Genomic DNA, 23,051 nt, shown 5'->3' with positions numbered 1-23,051 from the left:
TTCCAAATTTAAATATAAATTAAAAAATAAGAAATGACTTGCAAAAAGGGCACTTATCTAGTGAAAGATGGTGGGTGCTTGAGCACCACTTGGGGTCTCTCTGTGCATGTGACTGCCTGCCTGAGATTTGTCGACAGTCGGAGGCAGCACGAAATTTGACGGAGCCTCATAATTCTCTATGCAGGAAAAACCCTGGATCAGATTGCTATCTGATTGGGAATGCACATTCCATTTACAATTGGACAAATAAATGTGCTTCCACAAAATGGATTTAAGTCTACTATTCTCCCGCTATTTGCAAATATAATCATCACAAATAACTTTTGTGATGATGCACTTTATGTGGCTCATAAAAACATAGGGAGCTAAAATTGCTACTAAAGTAATAAGCCACTGGAATCCATGCATTACAGTGATTTTTACCATGGGTAAAGGGTGTTCTTGGGTACAGATCGGTGCAGAGTGCCTTAAACTAGTGATCCACTGAAATAAAAAATTATTACTGAAAATGATTATATTAAATTAGACTTTAAGTAAATTCTAAATGTTATTATTAGGGATGCACCAAAACCACTTTTTCTGTAACTTAACATTTCATTATAACACACAGACACTTGTTGTACAGTAATATATTTTCTTTCTTGCAATATTCCTGTTGTTGTAATGTTGCAGAATATAAACCATAATTCAGTTTTTCTTTCAGACTAATAAAATTGGTTAGGAATCAAAGTATCAGCTGATTTTAAGTACTGTAAATCCTTACAGTAAAGCTAATTATTTACTGTTTGTCTAGTGTACACATGTAGTACCACAACTTAAAATGCTACAATTTTAGCATGTATTCAGTGTGAAAACATGTATTTAAGCCCATGCAAATTTTCATGTTAATAATTAATGGATGAGTGTGCTGTAAATCTACTGCAAATCTATTGTACTCTATACAGATCATTTTTGACCAGAACATCACAGTTCTCATTATTTTTAAACATAACAGAAGGGTTAAACATGTTTGGGAACCACTGTTCTAGTGTAAAAGAAATAATGTTTCTTTAAAAAAAACATATGCATTCATATCATGTTCAACAGTTCAATAAAGATGAACCAGCTTGTCTAAATAAGTGCAAACTCAGAGCGGCTTTTCTCAGTGCAGTCAGAGACACTTCTATGAGGCAAAAGAGAGACTGAAACTGAGCCCTATTCTCTCGTGGACACGCTTGTTCTCTTTCGCACTTTTGGTACTAGGGCGTGCAAAATTATTGATTTTCTGACTAACCCCAAACTGATCTTTTACTCTCTGTGCAGCCTTTTACAATGAGAGTATATCACTCGCATTTGTGACTTAAAATGTCTGTTATTAGCCACTGCCTGGTAATATTTCAAATTTCACTCACCAGTTCAGCACCGAGTTAAGAATCCTTTCACTGTTAAAGAGTAAAATTTTGGTTTGCCTTGTAATGTGTCCAAAGATGATATCCACATAATCCATTTGTCATCGATAATGTCTCTTATAATTCACTCTTTGGTCTTTACAGTTAGATGTTGATAAAAAATAAAAAACATTTATTTATTTTTTTATTCTAATCGGACAATGCATTGATACTGTAAACAAGCCATTCAACTTCATTCGCACTATAGTCCATGTCCTTAAAGAGACAGTATCGTTTTTTAGCATGTGTTCTACATGTTGATGTAAATACTTATTTATAGGACAAATTAGGCATCTAAACAATAAACACACACACACATATATAGTATATAGATCAGCCACCACATTAAAACCACCTGCCTAATATTATGTAGGTCCCCCTCGTGCTGCCAAAACAGCGCCAATCCGCATCTTAGAATAGCATTCAGAGATGATATTCTTCTCACCACAATTGTACAGAGCGGTTATCTGATTTACCATAGACGTTGTTAGTTCAAACCAGTCTGGCCATTCTCTGTTGACCTCTCTCATCAACAAGGCGTTTCCATCTGCAGAACTGCCCCTCACTGGATGTTTTTTGTTTTTGGCACCATTCTGAGTACATTCTAGAGATTGTTGTGCGTGAAAATCCCAGGAGATCAGCAGTTACAGAAATACTCAAACCAGCCCATCTGGCACCAACAATCATGCTATGGTCCAAATCATTGAGATCACATTTTTTTCACCATTCTGATGGTTGATATGAACATTAACTGAAGTTCCTGACATGTATCTGCATGATTATATGCACTGCACAGCTCAGAATGGCCAGACTGGTTCGAAGTCCAAAATTGTGGTGTGAAGAATATCTTTTCAGAATGCTATTCTGAGATGTGGGTTGGTGCTGTTTTGGTGGCACGAGGGGGACCTACACAATATTAGACAAGTGGTTTTAATGTTGTGGCTGATCTGTGTATGTGTATATATATATATATATATATATATATATATATATATATATATATATATATATATATATATATATATATATATATATATATATACATACATATACACACACACACACACACAGTTGTGCTCAAAAGTTTGCATACCCTGGCAGAAATTGTGAAATTGTGGCATTGATTTTGAAACAACCACACCATCTTTTTCCAGAGCAGTCTGTATTTCTCCTGAGGTTACCTGTGGGTTTTTCTTTGTATCCTGAACAATTCTTCTGGCAGTTGTGGCTGAAATCTTTCTTGGTCTACCTGACCTTGGCTTGGTATCAAGAGATCCCCAAATTTTCCACTTCTTAATAAGTGACTGAACAGTACTGACTGGCATTTTCAAGACTTTGGATATCTTTTTATATCCTTTTCCATCTTTATAAAGTTCCATTACCTTGTTACACAGGTCTTTTGACAGTTCTTTTCTGCTCCCCATGGCTCAGTATCTAGCCTGCTCAGTGCATCCATGTGAGAGCTAACAATATCATTGACTATTTATACACACACTAATTGCAATTTAAAAAGCCACAGGTGTGGGAAATTAACCTTTAATTGCCATTTAAACCTGTGTGTGTCACCTTGTGTGTCTGTAACAAGGCCAAACATTCAAGGGTATGTAAACTTTTGATCAGGGCCATTTGGGTGATTTCTGTTATCATTATGATTTAAAAAGGAGCCAAACAACTATGTGATAATAAATCTATAAAACTATCCTTAAATAAAAGACAGTTTTTTTTGCATGATCAGTCATATTTTCAAAATCAATGCCAAAATTTCACAATTTCTGCCAGGGTATGCAAACTTTATATATATATATATGGCATTCTAGCTGTCAGTTTGTCCAGATACTTGGCTGACATTTCACCTCACGCTTCCTGTAGCACTTGCCATAGATGTGGCTGTCTTGTTGGGCACTTCTCACGCACCTTACAGTCTAGCTGATCCCACAAAAGCTCAATGGGGTTAAGATCCTTAACACTCTTTTCCAATTATCTGTTGTCCAATGTCTGTGTTTCTTTGCCCACTCAAACCTTTTCTTTTTGTTTCTCTGTTTTAAAAGTGGCTTTTTCTTTGCAGTTCTTCCCATAAGGCCTGCACCCCTGAGTCTTCTCTTTACTGTTGAACATGAAACTGGTGTTGAGCAGGTAGAATTCAATGAAGCTGTCAGCTGAGGCATCTATTTCTCAAACTAGAGACTCTGATGTACTTATTCTCTTGTTTAGTTGTACATCTGGACTTCCACATCTCTTTCTGTCCTTGATAGAGCCAGTTGTCCTTTGTCTTTGAAGACTGTAGTGTACACCTTTGTATGAAATCTTCAGTTATTTGGTAATTTCAAGCATTGTATAGCCTTCATTCCTCAAAACATTGATTGACTGACGAGTTTCTAGAGAAAGCTGTTTCTCTTTTTTTTTGTTGCCATTTTTGACCTAATATTGACATTAAGACATGCCAGTCTATTGCATACTGTGGCAACTAGGGGTGTAACGCTATGACATTTTCACGGAATGATAACCGTCACAAAAATTACCACGGTATTACGGTTTCACGGTATTTAGGTGCATTGATAATATTAAAAGCAGTTCAATGTTTGGTTATGAAATAAGCTATTTCTGATAAACACACAGATAAATATTTCAGTTATAACCAATTCTTGAACTTTATTTTGGATTTCTTCAACTTTAATCCTTTAGCTTTTGATCTTGAACATCAGGATACTCTCTTAATCTGACAAGGTAAAAAAAGAAAAAGAAAAAAATCACAAACAGGTAAACATTAATAAAAATTTTTTTGGAAACATGTACAGTAGTCAGATTATTATAACGAAATATTTTATTGTTATTTTATGATTTATGAATTGAATTGTAATCATTTGTAATGAGTATTACCCAGGTTAACACTTAAAACATGCATTTGCATGCATTAAGTAATTTGTTGCATTTGTGATTTAGTTAAATTCTACAATAGCTACTGAAGATATATAATTCATGTGCAATTTATTTATTGGCATTTTGTCCAATACTGACAATTTCTGCCACAGTTTCACTGTCAGTTTCTTGCATGCATATTGTTGATGTCAGTTTCTTGAACACCAAAAGCCATGCATTTTGTAAACACTATTTATTACTATGTTTTACAAATAAAACATATTATTATTATTATCAAACACATTGGCCTACTGTTGCACTGCAAGTTGAATGAGGTCTTAAAACTGTTTGCTGCATTTGTGAATGTGACAGAAAGCATAAACATAACTTTAGCCTAACTAGTCATTACAAATCATGTAAAACTACATTGAATCTGGTGTTTTTATGAAACGGGCTATAATTTATTTTCCTGTGTACTGTATTTCCACTTACATTCATCTCCGCAAATTCCGTGGAAATTCTGAAAGGACTAAATATTAAATGGAACAAATGACAATAAAATGCAAAGTAATCTCTTCAGTAATCAAAATACTTTTTGAATGTAACTGTATTCTAATTACCATTTATTAAATTGTATCTGTAGTGGAATACAGTTACTTATATTTTGTATTTTAAATACGTAATCCCGTTACATGTATTCCGTTACTCGTCAACCCTGTGTGTGTGTGTGTATATATATATCAGTACACACGTGCAATTTTTTTGACATCACATTTATTGATGGAATACATGAAATTTGTATATTTTTAAAAGCTAAAATGTGACCAAAGTGGTGAAAAACTACTGATAAGTAACATTAGCTGAGAGAGAATTTCTTACATATGTAAGCAAAATGGACATAGTTAACATAGAGTTGGAATGAAATTGAGAACATTTGAATCATAAGGAAATCAAACCATGTTATCGTGATGTATCGCAATATATTGAATCTTGATATGTATTGTATCGTAAGGTGGCTGGCAAGACCCAGCCCTACTTCAGTGTAACCGGAGTGCTTATGGGCGATCGTCGCTGCACATACAAAAGCGCAGAACTGCAAGGTAATATTGCGGGTACACATGTAGTTCATTTTTTTTTACTGCAACTGTTTATTTAAGCAGTGCCAGACAGAATCAGCAGAAGACTTTAATCTCTCCACAGCACCTCACAAATACAGGACCATTATTCACAGCAGAGGATTTAACGTCCAGTGATTGTCTTGAAATGTATTGTTTATTCGGTGCTTTGATTGCTGTAACAACAGTGCATTAAAAAGACAAAACTTCTTGCAGAGTGTTTTACAGTGCTGACTGTTATTCACTTTTAACAGGGATGCGAACTAGTCACCTTTCAGCTAAAGTCACCTTTTCTGAAACTTATTGACCAAATTGATTGGTGAAATTTCTACATTTTCCTTATATAAATCACTTGAAAGTGTTACTTTAAGCTTAAACACTAAAAAATTTTTTTTTTAAAAAACAGCAAACAAATCAACAGAAATTATACATCTGAAACACCTGCTATGACTTTCTCACCTTTTTCCACTGCTGATTAGTTTGCATCCCTGTGTTAAGCACAGCAAGTTATCATCACACAAAAAATGCTCTCCAAGAAGTTGTGTCTCCCATTAAAACTACCAGCACTAAAAATAAGAATCTTAGTAGTCGACCCCTCTAATCGACTAGTCTGTTTTTGGATGACTTGCTGATTAGTCGACCACCCTGGCACATCCCTAATATGAATGTCAGTGTTTAGTTGTCCATAAATAGATTCTATCTTTGTTTTCCTTTCGTTTTGTTTTTGACTACTTGCTTGACTGAGAGGTCAGTCAGTCATGTTAAATGGTAAGATTCTGTGACAGCCTCAAGCCTTCTCTGAAGGCTTACAAGGGCTTTGCAAAGTAAAAGAACAATGATTTAATCTCAAGAAATAAATCCTGGATTAGTTCAGCCAACCTCACTTTTGTGTCCATGCAACAAACTTTTCTTTTATCTTTGGCTAACCTTATTATCAGCACCAAAATCACATTCCAGACCTATATGTTTGAAAAATGCAAGATATCAATTATTAATGGTCAAAAGAAAAATGCTTATTCTACGTTAGTGGAAGCTCAATAATCAGCAGACAGTGATTTTTCTGAAGGGCTGTGAAGTCACTGACACTGGATACAGTATATCAAAGGGAAACCAGAGCTGAGGGAATCACCCCCACCAGCGTGTATTATAAAAATATTTATTCTCAGTACTGGACAGCTCCATTTGATCCCGCATGTATTTTCAGCCCTGTTACCCAATCTCTGACATGCAAAGAAGAACTATATCCCTTTTGCTATTTTCTCTCCCTGCCAAATGTCAAACACCACAGCCAACTTCAATGCTGCACACCATACTCTGAAAGAGTCATTTCCCTTCTGATTGGGAAAGGGACTAGTTCCCTAAATTATGTAAAACCTTACTTGTGCTGTTGTTACTATTTGTTTGATTGCTACTATATAATCCTCCACACATATGCATAAATTATATATATACTGTGTTTATACATGATTGTGTGGAATGCATGCTTGCTGACCCCCCTGTATCATGCATGATTGTAACCTGATGAATGCTGAAACAGCTGTGAATGACCTTTAAAGCTCCCATGACCTCCACCCTTAGCCCATGCTCTTGTCTGTAATCTTTAAACTGATGTTCGCTCCAGGTTGTTTATTTATAGATAGATACCATTAACTACTGAAGTACATCAGTAAAGGAATCCTGATGAGTAATGAACAAGGATCCCAAGAGAGAGAGGGTTTTCTTTGTATAAAAGCTGCAGAATGAATGCACCCTTGAATCACCTATATTTGCACAATTAAGCTGCACTTAAAATGTATGAATGTTAATGCATTAGATAACTTTTTATATGGTAATGAAACTATCCATGCAATGAAATTCATAAGCCTACATTCTTTAGTTTGGCTTAAGTTTTTTAATATTTTTGCGGGCCACTTTTTCTTTCCTTGTTCTGAATAAAATCCTTTTTGGTAAGCTCTGTTTGTAAGTAATTTATCATTATATTGCATATTGCAGAAACATTTCCTTTTGAAAACACATCTTTAATTTTCTAACAGATATCCAGGAATTTTACGAAGTGACCTTATTGGATAATCAGAGATGTGGGGAATCAGTGAAAGTGCCCGATGCCCTGCCTCCGGTGAACCTGTGGGATTTCTCCAGCATTCAAAGCACAACAGTGACTTCAGACACCCTGCCCAGCCTTAGCACCAGCATAGAGGTAAGAGTGCCCCACCCTTTGTGTTCACTTAGCCAGCAGACAATCTCTTTTCTTATCATCTGAATTAGATTACTGGTGAACATAAGTCAGAAATATGGTCTGAATTTAGATCAATTTGATGCTGCATTTAAACTTGTGTGTTGAAACAACTTTGTAGTGCTGTCCTGTGTCTGCAAAGACATTTTTTAGCATCTCACAAGTGTTGAAAAAAAAAAAAAAAAAAAAACGTTTTAAAGACAAGCTTCTCATTTTTCATAAAAAGTCATGCCACAACATGGTCATTTATTTAGACTATATATTGCAACAACACAACAACTAAACATGCCTTGAGGTTGATTGAGATGTTTATTGAAAATGGATGCTGCTCATTAAATAAAAAGGCATTTGTTGTGCTTTCGTTGGGACATTGTTTCTCTAAAACTTAATTTGTAACAGGGAGTATGTCGCTCCTGAAGCACACGTGCTTGTGCTGTCACACTTTCTATGTATATGAGTCAAGGTTGCTGGGAAAGTAACATCCTACTCTGCATGTTATCAGCACAATTGTCAGTATGTTGTGAATTCAGCGTAATCCTCCCAAATATTGTACTTGAAATGTCACAGAAATGTTTTGAAAAGACGCTCTATCCTCCTGGATTCAGGAAGGGCATTTCAGTCTCAGTAGGTGTGCGTGACGTGCTGAAAACAAAGAGGATGGAGGGGCCTTTACGCTCTGTGGCTCTAACTGCAGTCTCCATGCATGCTGATTTTACACTTTGAATACTTTAGTAGCAGATGTTCTTTTTTCATGGTGCAGAGGATTGATTGCTTTCAGCATCCTGAAAGAAAGCAACATTCATTCAGTAAATTCAACATGACTTCTTAAAAGGAATGACAAGAGCACTGCTGTCATCGTAATGCCTCATGTCTGAGAGTAGACATGCAGAGACCTTCAGACTTTAGCTGCTTGTTGGTTGCTCATTAAATCCGAGTACAAGAACTGTGCCAGATAACACTCAAAAACATAAGAGAGACAGTAAATAACTCTAGCTGACAGTGTATGTACTTGAATATTTCTTATGCAATTTTTAGTTTACATGCTAGTCAAATAAACTTTGAAAGTTCAAGTTAAATCCAGATATTCAACACAGTTTGAATTCCTACAGTCTCTCTAAGTTTTAATCAAGTTTCACTAAACGGAATAGTTTTTCACTGTAACATCTGACACAATTGTGAATAACTGAAGACAATCTCAGGACCCCAGAGGAATATTAGTGACTCGTCAGACCATTATCTTTATGTCTAACTTTGAAAGTACAGCCGATAGATGTGTCGTATATGTGTTGATGTAGTATGCATCTTTGTAGTTGGATTACTGTTTAGGCATACAGTGTCTATCAGACCTCACTCTGGTTTTGAAAGACAGTTGTCACAACACCACCACCTGCCTGCAGTGTAGACACATACAACATGAACAGTCACTATGGTGTATTTATAAAAGGACAGATTTCACTTATTTTGGCAAATAGAATACATCCATACATAAACAACTTAGTTGGGCCAAGGACCCATCTGTCTGACCAGTATCTCAGCAACAACAGTAATGCCACACTTTAAACTCTAATGCTGTCATTACATTGTCTTAATTAAACATTACTTGAAATGTCATGTTTTGAGCTCATAACTTAAGTTCCTTGAACTTATTTTTCTTAAATTCATAAACTTAGGATTTTAAGTGTTAATAACTCAAACTATTGAGTACAGAATTGAGGCTATGGGGAGTACCCACAATACCTTGCTCTTGAATTTTTTAATCATGTTTCATTGGTCAAAGGGAACATATGGGGGCATTTAAATAGTTGATAAGAATCCATAGAGGTTTTTAGCTCTTTTGTAGTATTATTTATAGTGGTAAACCGATCAGGAAATTTGAGGCCGATACTGATCTCCGAATTTTTTATTTTTTTTTTTAACACTAAGATTGGCCAATACAGATTTTTTTCTTAAAGTGCCCTTTGCCACACTTTTGCAAGTTATATGCTACAGTTATATATTTATGCCCCACACAGTAAAATGACGGTAACACTTTACAAAAAGGTTCCATTTGTTAACATTATTTAACAACATTACTGTAGGTAACATGAACTAATGAACTTAATGTTAGTTACAACATATACTAATACATACTGGCAAACAAAAACCATGAGAGCATCACACACAGTAGAGATAATTTCAAAAATATGAAAAAAATATCCATTACAAGCTCTAAATCTGCTCCAGTCAGAAATCATTAATATCTATGATTTGTTTACTGTCTTTGGCATCTTGTTGTAACACAAATAACTAACTATTAAGAATATGCGTGAAGATGCAGTGCCCTTATTTAAGGTTAAATAGTTATATCTGTTATTAGTGGCATTGCGACCAACATCAGTCTGATTTAAATTAGGAATAGTGCTGAGATGAGTGACTGGTGAGATATTAAAGGAATAGTTCACCCAAAAATGAAAATGTGCTGATAATTTACTCACCCTCAGGCCATGCAAGATGTATCTGAGTTTCTTTCTTCATCAAAACAGAATTGAAGACTTTTAGGATTTCATTTCAGGCCTCCTTCTCTAAACAATGCAAGTGAATGTCCTCCATTTTTTGACGGTCCAAAATGCATATTGAGTGTGCATCAAAATAATCCACATGACTCCAGTCGACCGTAAAGATAAAAGCGCTCATGAAGGCTCAAACAGTCTCTATCGCTCCACACAACATATTTGTGTTAGCATGTTTATTTGTTGTTTAATTAATTTTTATACCCGTTAGCAGCCTTTTTATCCTCTTCCTGCTCACTCTGCAGTGAGTCGGAATAACTATCATATTGACCCTAGAAAATGGGCAACTTAATATTCATACACGTGCAATTCTTACACATTTTTAAAAACAAAACAGCATATTCATGTGAATTACATCATGTCTGAAAGTTTAAATTTGTGAATGCTTTGAATTGCCAACAACTCACCCTCCAAAGGCCACTCTGTCATGCTTTAAGGGCTGAGCAAGCACTCATTTATTAGAGGAGCAGTGTATGTGTGATTCCCTGCATGCTGCAAAAAAGATCGGCCCTGATTCTAGGCACAGTCGGCCGATCACAAATTTAAGATGAATATCGGCCGATTTCGATCGGTGGCCGATCGATCGGTGCACCCCTAATTAATTATGTTGTTGCAAATAGTTGTTTCATGTGATGTCACCATTAAGGTGATCTGTGTCCCTTCTGGTCAGGTTGCGTTCTTTTTGTGTATGTGAAACTGAAGTACAGTCATCTATGCATTTCAGTGGAGAAATAAGTTTATTTAATAATTGACCAATAGAATAAGTTTTAATATTCATTATTTAAGCGGTTTTATTGCATGACCTAAATTTGAGTCCTTTTTACTCAATTGATTAAGTTGAAACAACAACATTTAAATAGCAAATCTGAGTTAAGTCTACTTGCATCTAGTTACCTTAACTTAAATAGTTAAGTTAATTTAATATAAACACCAAGTTAAGTGAACTTAATTACACAAGTTTTGGAGACGCCATTATTTAATTGTGTCAACTTATTAGGGTTTTCAGAAACGCTTTTCACCCTGAATCCAGTTTGAGTTTAAACAGATGAAATGGTGTTTTTCTGTCGGTGAGTTAGTCACTGAGCAGATCTGACTGAATTGACCTGGTATACCTTTATCAGCACAGAAAACTTTGAAATCTGAGCCTGAAAAGTTGATTTGGAAATATCTGTTATATCTGTTACAAATAATACCATAAAAGCAATAATCACTTATGTCTTCTCTATCTCAAAATGATTCCTAATATTTTGTTATGTATGTAACAAAATATTAGTGTTTGCTTATTTTCAAGTTTTTAAAACTAATCCTAGTGGAATGAAAGTTATTCTAAATAAGCTTACAAACTCACACACCTATGCTGTCCTTCCTCTTTTCCCCTCTTGTTTGTTTCTGTGTTAATAAAATGGCCACTCTCAGGACTCTCCCCTCCTAAATGAAATTCTTCATGTGCTCGCTAAAGTGAAATCCACCCCCAGTGAGCTGGACCAAGTAAGTATCATACTGGCACGGGTCTGGTGGGTTGGGCATCCCCCATGGCCACATGTCTGGCCACTCATTTTCTCCTCCCCCATTCCCATTACCTCGTTGGCGGGATTTGCTCCAAGAATAGAGGGACTCATGTGTCATTGCGCTCCATTCATTTGCGCTTGCCTCATGGGTTGGCTGTTAACATAGGTCACAGCATTATCAACAGGATACTATTAGTCTTGTCAAGTTTCAGTGGCTAGCCTGTGGGTGACATTTTCACAATGCTGAAATCCTCAAACTACTGCTTATTCAAATTCATATCGCCCAAAATTAAATGTGATCAGCATGGTAAGGCTGATCAATTTTAAGATTTGTGAAACTGGATTTTTTGTAATGCAACTTGTATTAAAAAGAAATGTACTTGGGTAAATATTACAATGAAAGTCTGTTTAAACTCCCATTAAATTGTGAAAATGCCAATTTGGTGTTGCAAGTTTTAACATCACCTTTTACCCACATATTGACTGATATACAGTAGATATTTTAAGGTCTTATCCTACTAAGACTATATGAATTACCTTAATTTAAAAATACTAATAATTTAATTTTGAATATTTTGGTACTTAAAAAAATAAAAAATAAATAAATAAATAAATTTTGGAATAATTAAGAAGTATTTGTAAAAGCATATTCCGTATTTTGCACTTTTCCAGGGTTTTGACCTCTTGTGTTCATTTTAGTGTAAAATATGATTATACATTTTGTCTATTATGAACCAAAACTATTATGGGAAAAACTCCAAGACTTATTGTTACTATTAAGGCTTTTTAGAAAATGGTACATTAAAAAGTTTATCTTGTTACTTTGTGATATCAAGGCTACTTGTGGATGGACCCAGATAATCCAAGATGTTTATTGCCCAGTGTTAATTCTCTTTCCCTTGAACCAAAAACCTCCATGTCATTGTAGCATGCACAAGCACAGAGTCTGCTTCTGAAGGAAAGGGCCAGTCACTGTGCACATCAAATATTTATTCTTGTGCTTCATTTCAGGGCAATCTACCAATCACTACAGTATGAGCTATATAAAGCCTGCTCAGTGTTAAAATGTGTGTGAGGTGACTGATGATGGAGCTGCATCTGCTTGGGAAACTTGAGATTTGCCAAAACAGTTTCTCTGTGGGGCATCTGAATCTCTCTAATGCATATGTTGTCATTTTCAAATCTACAGTATTTTTTTTCTGTCATCTTTAGAGGGTGTTGTATCAAGGGCTCCTTTTTGAATTAAATAACATTGCATTTTTTTGCACTACATTTATAGTTAAGTTTATCCCTAGTAGAGTCTTCATATATTCTACATACTACAATGGCAACTACAATTCCATTAATCAGACAGTATGAAACCGGTATGAAAAGTTAGTGTGTTTATTTTCTGTTTTCACTATTACTCAAATTACAAGTCCTATGTGGCTATTAGACCTGATAATGAGCTCATGAAGTCCTGCTCTATTGTAGTATAGACATCAGATCTTCATACTTGATAATGTCATTTGTTAATGAAGAATTATTTTGGATCTGGATCAGGCAACACTTCATGGACTTGCACAACTGCACATGCCACACTAGATGCCTGTTTAATGTTATCTGTTGCTGCTTGACATGTTAAAGATGTCACGGACCACTGGAGATGCAAGCTTTAAACACAGCGAATCCCTCTTTTCTAGCATTAGTTCTCAGATGCAACGGAGGTCTGGACAGAAAACATGACAGCTTTCATCCTGTTGAGGTTTCGTTTTTGTTCAGTTTATCCGGAAATCGTGTTCCAGTGAGAATAAGCTGTCTCTAGTGCTCCGTTTAAATTGATTTGACGGTCACATTAATGAAGGAAAGGACTTTGCTTTGTAAGGTTAAATTAGTGAGATGCTTGATTAAACAGTGTAAGCGTAATTGCGCTTGTCACTTCTTGTAAACTCGTATGGTGTGATGTTGCATGCTCTCACTGATGCACTTTCAGGATCATTTGGAGATGTATGCGCATCAGTCTCTCTTTTCTGTGAAGTTTACGAAAATGGCCAGTACAGACAGCATAGAAAGCAAATACAAACATGTGGATCGCTCTTATTGTTCTCTCGGCCCTTGAGGAGTTGCGGTGAGCGCCGCATTTATTAACTGATTCAGTGTGATTCTCGGGAAAGAAGAGAGTTACAAAATGAGATGCTGAGAGGTGCGAGGTTGCTGTCCCATAAGAGAGGATGGATTGCATTTGTATTGTTACGACCAAGGTAAGCTTAGATCTGCACTCGCACTGATGCCATTTAGCGACCGCATTTCAATAACTCGATTTATTGCTTTGCTCGTGTACATGTAATAATAACAAGAATGGCAGTACTTTACTAACAACATAGTAATGGCAGTAATGCGCATATACATATCCTGTTAGAGCTCCCTCTAATGATTTTTAGGATTCTGAAAGTGAATGTTTATACTCGTATAAAGGTTTGAAGGAAAATACAGTGGAATAATGCATGTTTATAATGGCCAAAACAAAGACACATCTGTACACACTGATTTTAACTTTGAGGGAATTAATTAAACTATTTTTTTATTATTATTTTTTTGCTATGGACAGCAGGTATTATTTGGTTGCCTGTGTTTAATATGCACAGTGAAATGACACATATAGTGTAAACTAGTAGGGTGCAACTGGGCCAAAGGCACACCTTAAGTAAAAAAATAAATAATTTCTTGTCACAAAATGTTTCAAGATGGAAAAAATGTATTTCTTTTTATTGAATATTTATGGAACAACATAATTTGTGTGAAAAGAAATAATAATGGAAGGTTGTTTTGATTAAAATTCAGTTTATAAAAAAGGTGGTGAGGGAGCCTTTAACTCCACATTTGGGGTAAAAGGCCCCCAGGGGGGGGTTATAGTGATATTGTGAACATATAGGGGCAAAACTTATAGTGCACAATTTGTCAACTAATGCAAATAATTTTGAGACAGCAAGATGCTTTATTGAGTAAGAAATTAAGATAATGCTAACTCAAAAACTACTTCAGAAAAGGGTGCATGATTTCCTGTTAATTTCAAACACATTTGGCATTTTATAACATCGCAAGTATTCTGTAAACAAATGTATCTCCATTGTGATTGAATCATTCAGTGTGAGCCCACTTTAATCATTTTTTCAGAACAAATCTATTCCCCCTACTAACGAAAACCAAAACACTGTGTTTTATAGGGCCTTTAGCACCTGCAACTGGGGGGCTTTTTACCCCAAATACCATTCTTTCACTTACTGGACAGCTATTAAAAAACTTTTGATTTAATGACCTTGAACAAAACTGAAAATGATAAGTATTTTGTCTCAAAAGAAATGTGTTAATTTCAGGGATTTTCATTAGGTACATAAATTTGCAACATTTTTAAAAACATGAAATATTACATCAGTTTGCCTCAAAATCGACCTTTAGACACCACACGCAAAGATCTCATGGATCAGGACAATTTTGCAGTGCATAGTGATATACAGGTGTTTAGGAAAGCACTTTGGTAGTTTTTGTTGCTATTAAGTGTTTTGGGAGAAAATTAAATCAAAGGAGCCTTTTGCTCCATTAATAATGCCCTTAATAATTCTTATAGTCTGTGTGTGTGTGTTTTTTTTTTTTTTTTTAACTGGCACAACACAGTCCATGCTGATCTTATGTATGATTTATTGCATTCCCATTTTGAGCCACAGTGTTTTTCTTTTTTGCAAAACTGCTGAAACTTGCGCTCTTTCGAGTCCATAGCAGCTTACCTACAAGCCTTGCAGGGCACCAGCGACATCACATGTCTTCATGTCCCCAAGTACTACCAGAAACAACCAATACCACCGGCTTAAGGGATGTGCTGTGCTGTGAGAATCGGCATTACTGATTACATTACCCCTGATGTGATGACGCTTCATTTTCTGCAGTTTCTTCTGCCCACTTTGGTTTCTCACGTTAGTTAAGATACTATATTAAAGGAATTTATGCCATAATATTTGTTCATAGATGACTGAATACAATGCTGAATGGCAATATTTTGCTGATTTGTTTGAAGACTGCGACAGAAAGTCTGGACAACATCTGGCAGTTTTTTTTAATGCATGTTTTTTCTGCCCTGCTTTAATGCTGTTTATCTCAAGGGCCTGGCTGTCATTTATCTTGACCTTCAGGGGGTTGGCATCCTGTCTTTGATCTTCAGTACTCTGTATAATAGCTGTAGGATGAAAAGACACCATGGTTTGCTATTAAATCAGCCAATGAATCAAATAGATACCGCAAAACAAAATATGAGTACAGTATGCATTGACTATTGCTGTAATAATGAAATGTTTCCCTTTTTTCCCCAAACTGATTTTAGCCAATAATTATACACTTACAAATGTCTGAAAAGTTGTGCATGGCAGCATTTTGCACAGTGTCACTGTTACATTTTGCATCTCAGTTGCTCTTGGGAAACAGGGTAGTGAGTGGTGGTCATGGTGACTGTGCCAGGGCAGAGAGATTCCAAAGGATTTTTGGAAAAATGACCTATTACAAATTTTTGCATTTATTGTAAGCTAGGCCTTTGGTAGCTAAAGCTAAAGCGAGGGTATGGAAAGTTGGATTGCGCTGTCTAGAGTGGAAGCAGAATGTAAGAAAAGAATCATCTTATGTATTAATCACTTCCTCATTTGTATAGCGCACACTACTAGTCTCAAATTGCATGATAATTGAGGATTTTTTGTATGTGGCACATTTTTTAGCTACAGTGCACCCTTAGGTTTATTATCCCTAAATATAGACTACACAAATGACATTTCAAAGTAAACCTATGAATAACCTTTGAGGTTCTGTTGGCAGAAATGTTGCAATCAATTGAATATAAGAGAGCGGTATTTGTGTACCGGTGGATGAATTCTCAAATAGTTCTCATTCTCATTTCCCTCTTTATATCTCTCTCTTGTTTCTAACTCACTGACCCTTCGTTCAGAGTGCCTGGTTGTGAGGCGTCACAGAGGATGGGCTCCAGTTGCAGTGACTGCATGTTTTTCGCATGCATGACTGCTCATGCTCATGTCTCCTCTGGTTGGTGCCTGCCTCAGGGCATGTCAGACTTGCCATTAAAAGCACATCGATTTCCATTGGGTTTCAAATCGACTGTACAGAGTGCTAGTTGGCAAAGACAGAAAGAAACTCTTCCGATATCTATCCTTGGCTTCTCTCTTGCTCCGTCAATCTGTCTGTCCCCACAAAATGGATAAAAAATGCCTATATATTATAGAAGTTTGCATCTCTTTATTCATAGATGCGAGTTATTTGGTTAAAGATTTCCCTCCCAATTCAAAAATTGCCTGGTCACTATTGATTTGCCAGCATATGCTACATGCTAAAAATGTTCAGTGCTTACTGATCATGTTAAATGAAATCGCACCCTTCAACATCTGCATGCTCTAAAAAGTTATAATCAGGGCCAGAGTTTACTGTCAATGCTTTTAATAAGTCTACAGGCCTATTAAACTAAGCAGAGCTTTGGAATAAAAACTAGCCATAGCCTGGCCTGAGGGATTAAACAGACACAAGTCATTCAGCTCATTTGCGCTTGTTTATGTACTGTTTAGATCTAGTTTAGTAGGGTTGTGTGGGAGTCACTATAGCATAGCTGGAATCAAATGTCATCCACAAAAATAAATGACTCATCGACTCTGATTTGGACCATTCTCCTCTGGGTATTACAGTCTGCTCTAATCACTTTCTTCAAATATACCACATCTCTTCTGCCAGACTACCATGACTTCTTTAGAATTTTTTAAAAGGAGTTCTTCAGAAATGTTTTATAGATTCTGTTTAATATCAGAAAATTAATTTTGTTCCTCAAAGTTAAGTTTCTACTCTTTTGACAACTACAGAATAACAGAGGAGCCTCAATCAATGTAATTTTCATCTGAAAGCAAAGTGCTGTAAAGTACCATATAACTGATAGGGATGCACCAATACCACTTTTTTCTCTTCTGATTTCGATATCTGAAATCTCCGTATCGGCCGATACCAGTCCCAATCTGATACCAGTGTTTTTTTTTGCATAATCAGTTTAGAATATCTTTACATTATTGTGTGGAACTAATTGGGGGTACTCCGTAATATGTAAAGAAACCTCTAACTACACATTATTTTAATATAAATGTATAGCTAATTAAGAAAAACATTATTGTTAACTAGTCTACTGGATAGTGTAGCAGCAAAATTAACAGTAATTCCAGTCTAAGTGTTAAGTAGAAAACAAGACTTTTCTTCTTTCTTTTTTTTTTTTTTTTTTTTTTTTTTTTTTTTGGCAAAAATGTTTCAATGTATCTGGATTTTAAAGGATTTTTTTTTTTTGTGCAATTTAGTTGTAAGATATCAGTTCACTTTTCATTCACAGTTATTTTTTGGAACCCATTCAACTTAAATATTGTTATAATTTGTAAAAAAAAGAAAAATAATAATAATAATATTTTATTGACTTTTAGGATTTAATTTTTTTTTTATCCCCTTTTCTCCCAATTTGGAATGCCCAATTCCCACTACTTAGTAGGTCCTCTTGGTGGCGCGGTTACTCTCAGTTGCCTCCGGTTCTGAACAGTCAATCCGCACATCTTATCACGTGGCTCGCTGTGCATGACACCGAGGAGACTCACAGCACGGGAGGCTCATGCTATTCTCCACGATCCACGCACAACTTACCATGCGCCCCACTGAGAGCGAGAAGCCATAATCGTGACCACGAGGAGGTTACCCCATGTGACTCTACCCTCCCTAGCAACCGGGCCAATTTGGTTGCTTAGGAGACCTGGCTGGAGTCACTTAGCATGACTCCAGGGGTGGTAGTCAGCATCAATAATTGCTGAGCTACCCAGGCCCCAACTTTTAGTATTTTAAATACAACAGTAATATTTCTCAATCGTGCACCTTCAAATTTAAAAAACTCGGGCTTTTATTTTGACATTCTGAACTCTCCAGGAAGTCCTGTATGTGTCTGTTTGTAGGCAAGTTCACAGTAATTTAATTTGCTTCTTATTCAAATTCTGGTAAAATGCACCTCTACTGCCGTTCTAAATGCATATTATAAGTGAACCGAACTACTGAGCATCTACATCTGAGATATTGTTCGTAAGTAGTGCTCAAATATTGTGCACAGCTAAAAATAGCTGCGAGTGTGTGTGTGTCAAAAGAGCAGCGGCATTCACTAACATGCTGGCGCTGCACGTGCATTTGGTATATTTACTTATTAAACACAGTCTTTTGTGATTCACAGAGCTATCATATGTTTTCAAGTAGCTTTGAATAAAATGCACGAATCATATGAACTATTTTAATGGTGTTTTTATGGTTCTTTTATGTCATTTTTGGAGCTTGACCGTAACGAACATGACTAACACACAATATCGGATTTGGATCGGGCTTGTCGGACTGATACCCAATCCGTCTAAAAATGTCAGTATCGGAGCCGATGCCGATCCAGGTATCGGATCGGTGCCATCCCCCGTAACTGTTTTCTTTCAGGTCCCTACTGCCCATGTCATCTATATGTATAGTGATGAAGATGCCAAGTTGCTGAAAAATGCATTTAGTAGCTCTGAGATATGAGATTGCAACACAATATCTCGTTCAGAAATACTGAGTTGGCTTTGGGGCTAACAACCTACTGGTCAGCTAAGATGGAGGAATGCTTTGTGTACTAACAAGGTAAACCTTGGCTCAGGGCTGGTAGAGTAAATATTATTAAAAAAAAGCAAACACAGTCCTGAAATGCTTTAGTTCAGATGTTCCTAATTAAGTGCTTTACATGGAATGTTTTGGCATCTGAAAGATGCAAATAAATGACACAAAACAAGAATTGTTTAAAAGTTATTAGACTCCATTCCAGGCTGATTTGGAGCAGTAAACCTTTCTTCTCATCAGCTGTTAGTCTGTAACACACAGGTCTCAGTGGAGACATAGCTTGGTGGTGAGAGGTGTGGCTGCTGGAAAAGAAGGAAAAGCCCTCATGTGGTTGTCTTGTGTGTCTAGTCGCTCGTAAAAGCCTCGCCCTCTTAAATCCTCTCGTAATGGGTAGAATGAATTGTCGAGTTTTATGTATGGGCTGATAGAGAGTTCCAATAAGAGTAGTTTTGTGTTTGTATACGTATGTCATTCTATATGTATTTGATATCTTGATATAGCCAATATTAGCATTTTCAGTAGTTAAAAGAGAGTGGAGAGAGAGAGTGCGGACGCATATGAGAGAAGCTGCATATACACCGATCAGCCACAACATTAAAACCACCTGCCTAATATTGTGTAGGTCCCCCTCATGCCAACAAAACAGCTCTGACCCATCGAGGCATAGACTCCAGAAGACCTCTGGAGGTGTCATGTGGTATCTGGCACCAAGACGTTAGCAGCAGATCCTTTAAGTCCTGTAAGTTGTGAGGTGGGGTCTCCATGGATCGGACTTGTTGGTCCAGCACATCCCATAGATGCTCAATCAGATTGAGTTTTGGGGAATTTGGAGGCCAAGTCAACACCTTGAACTCTTTGTCATGTTCCTCAAACCATTCTTGAACAATTTTTGTAGTGTGGCAGGGTGCATTATCCTGCTGAAAGAGGCCACTACCATCAGGGAACACCTTTGCAACAATCCTTAGGTAGGTGGTACGTGTCAAATTAACATCCACAAGAATGCCAGCACCAAAGGTTACAAAAACATTTATCTACTGAATCCCATCTGGCTAAGCGGGAACGTGATCGTGGACAAGCGAAAACTAGAGTGAACATTGGCAGGGCATTTGATTCCTGGAGGGACCTTCGTTCGGTTTTGGGGATCAAAACCGACCCTGAATTGGCGTTCTTATTGGACAGGTAAGCTTACATAACTGCAAAGCATGTGAAATATAGTGCCATAAGGATTGATCTGTGTAATTTTAGCTAACTTGATCTTGCCTGCTAATGCTGACGAATTGCAAGTTACCTTGCTTTGTAACTTTCAAATAATTTCAACAATCTTCTCTTTATACTAAAAGTCAGGTATACAGGATACTTTAAGCAAATACGCTGGTTTCTTATTCGTAGTACAACATATGACATACAAAACATACAATAGTGCAAAATAACGGTGCGGTGCAACAGTAAACTGTCTGCTATAGTTCGGTAGTATATTTGTGTGTATCAGTATGCTATGTTAGCTGATAAGTAGTTTTAGTTTAGTCTCAAAGTTTGTAGTAAAATAATCATGACTGTAATTTTAATTATGCTTCCTCATCTGTCAGCATGATGCCGGTGAATCACGTTCAGTCTCTTTGTACGTTACATCATTGTTTGGCCGATGCTCGCTCGCGTCCCTATGGAGTGTGTGCACAAGCACGAGCAATAGGTAGCTGGCTGCAGTTCACTTAATGGCCACAGGTTTTATTAATAACAAGGGTTTCTGAATCTTGCATACTACACCTTTAAAAAAATTACAAATACAGTAAAAAAAAAAAAAAAAGATACACATCATCTTAACATTGTATCTGGTCACTTTGTACCTGTTTTGTCAACTTTGTGATAAGGTCTCTGCCCTTTTTCATTATCATTTTTTGGAGCCCAATAAGTTAAAAAATAAATATGGAAATATATTTTTGTATAAAAACTACAACAACAACAACAACAATTATTATTATAAAACAGTACCTTATTTATGTCATATTTTCTTAACCTGCATCACTTGCCTTTGTTTTGGCGGAAGCTTTTATTTTGCTGGTACACTGAAAGTTTGTAGTTGAGTTGAGCAGCCATAAGATCCATTACATTTCTCCAAATATTTGGAAACTGTCTCCCGAAAGAGATATTTTTCTGTACATTTCACAGTCATGGTTCAATTCTTTTATTTAAAGGGATGATAAAATTGCTGTGAAAAAAATACAGTTGTGCTGTGTTGATGTACTGTATATCTAATTTGGTTTGGTTTCATGATGTGAAAGTTTTAAGGATATTATCTTGAATGTCAAACATTATATTTACCGCACTCAGTTTTATGATGATGTCAGGAGCATGTGAATGAGATGAAATATCGGAGAAGATATGACAAAATTGTTCCTGTTTATGAAAGTGTCCAGGATACAAACAATCAAATGTGATTTTCTCTGCCCTGCTTCTCATTCTGGAGCTGTACAGGTGTGTAAGGGAGGGGAGCTAGCTGCGGATGATTTTATCCGCATATAATGTGCTGTTTTTCACTTGCGATTAATGCAGAGGAGACCCAAACAGACACGGAGAATGAAATTACAGAGAATTCATGATTTATTTATTACCAATCTTGTCTAGGACTAGACCAAAAGCGCTGGTAGCAGCTTGAATTTCTAAGTGAATATGCTGGATTCAGTTGCGTTATGCCTTCCTTAAAGTTTTCAGTATGCTTTTGTAGCATAATTAAGATCTTAATTAGAGCTCTGTGAGTGGCCAACAAAGCATAAAGTCACTTCAAACATTTACACGCTATTTATTTGGTTCCATCTAGCTGGAAAAGGGCAGAGGGTTCTTTTGTGCCAAAGGAAAAGGACTCCTGAGATCAACCAGTTTAGAATAATCTCTCTCCTCAGCATAGAGGGCAAGATCTTCTTCTCTGTCCTGGCTAGAAGGATGACCACCTACATGATAAAGAATGATTATATCAACACATCTATCCAGAAGGATGGCATTCCGTGTTGCTCAGGGTGTTTGGAACACACCAGGGTCCTTAGCCAGATGGTCCAGGAGGCCAAGGCTAGTAAAGGCAACCTAATAGTAGTTTGGCTCGACCTGGCCAATGCTTACGGAACAACCCCCACAGCCTCATCAGTATGGCAATGGAGCACTATTACATCCCTCAGCTCATCAAAAGCATGACCACCTGCTACTTTGGAGCATTGAGGTTGCTATTCACATCAGGCCTGGAAAAAGAAATTGTAACTGGATGTACAGTTTCCCCTATCTTGTTCATCATGGGAATGAACCTCCTCATTACCGCCGCTGGGAAAGATTGAGAGGGCCAGTAATGGACTCTGGAGCCCGGCAGCCGCCAATAAGAGGCTTAATGGATGACCTCACCAAAACCACTTCATCCCATGTACAGGCAAAATGGGTCCTACAGACACTTAGCGATTTGGCTTCGGGAAAATTTAAATCATGGCTCTACCAGCATGGTGTGCTACCTAGACTGATGTGGCTTTTGACAGTATATGAAGTACCACTGTCAGTTGTGGAAGGAGTGGAAAGTCAACAAGCACCTCCGAAAGTGGCTCAGAGTCCCTCCTAGTTTCACATCAGTAGGGCTTAACATTAGATTGGGTCAGCTCCAGCTTCCCTTCTCCTCTGTGGTGGAAGAGTTCAAGGTCGCAAAGTGCAGGGTGTCAGTA

At 36.8% G+C, this 23,051-nt stretch overlaps 1 protein-coding gene across 13 annotated transcripts in view; it reads left to right on the top strand.

Moving 5' to 3' along the window:
• LOC127442008 (discs large homolog 1-like protein) overlaps positions 1-23,051 on the top strand; it is a 143,824-nt gene that overhangs the window by 13,382 nt on the left and 107,391 nt on the right. For all 13 annotated transcript variants that reach the window (XM_051699647.1, XM_051699645.1, XM_051699644.1 and 10 more), the window contains exon 3: positions 7,432-7,595. In XM_051699647.1, coding sequence (XP_051555607.1) covers positions 7,432-7,595 — 164 coding nt within the window. The remainder of the gene's footprint in view (positions 1-7,431; positions 7,596-23,051) is intronic.

Source organism: Myxocyprinus asiaticus, chromosome 6 (assembly GCF_019703515.2).
Source record: "Myxocyprinus asiaticus isolate MX2 ecotype Aquarium Trade chromosome 6, UBuf_Myxa_2, whole genome shotgun sequence".
NCBI classification, from domain to species: domain Eukaryota; kingdom Metazoa; phylum Chordata; class Actinopteri; order Cypriniformes; family Catostomidae; genus Myxocyprinus; species Myxocyprinus asiaticus.
This window is presented reverse-complemented; position numbering and strand designations above follow the sequence as displayed.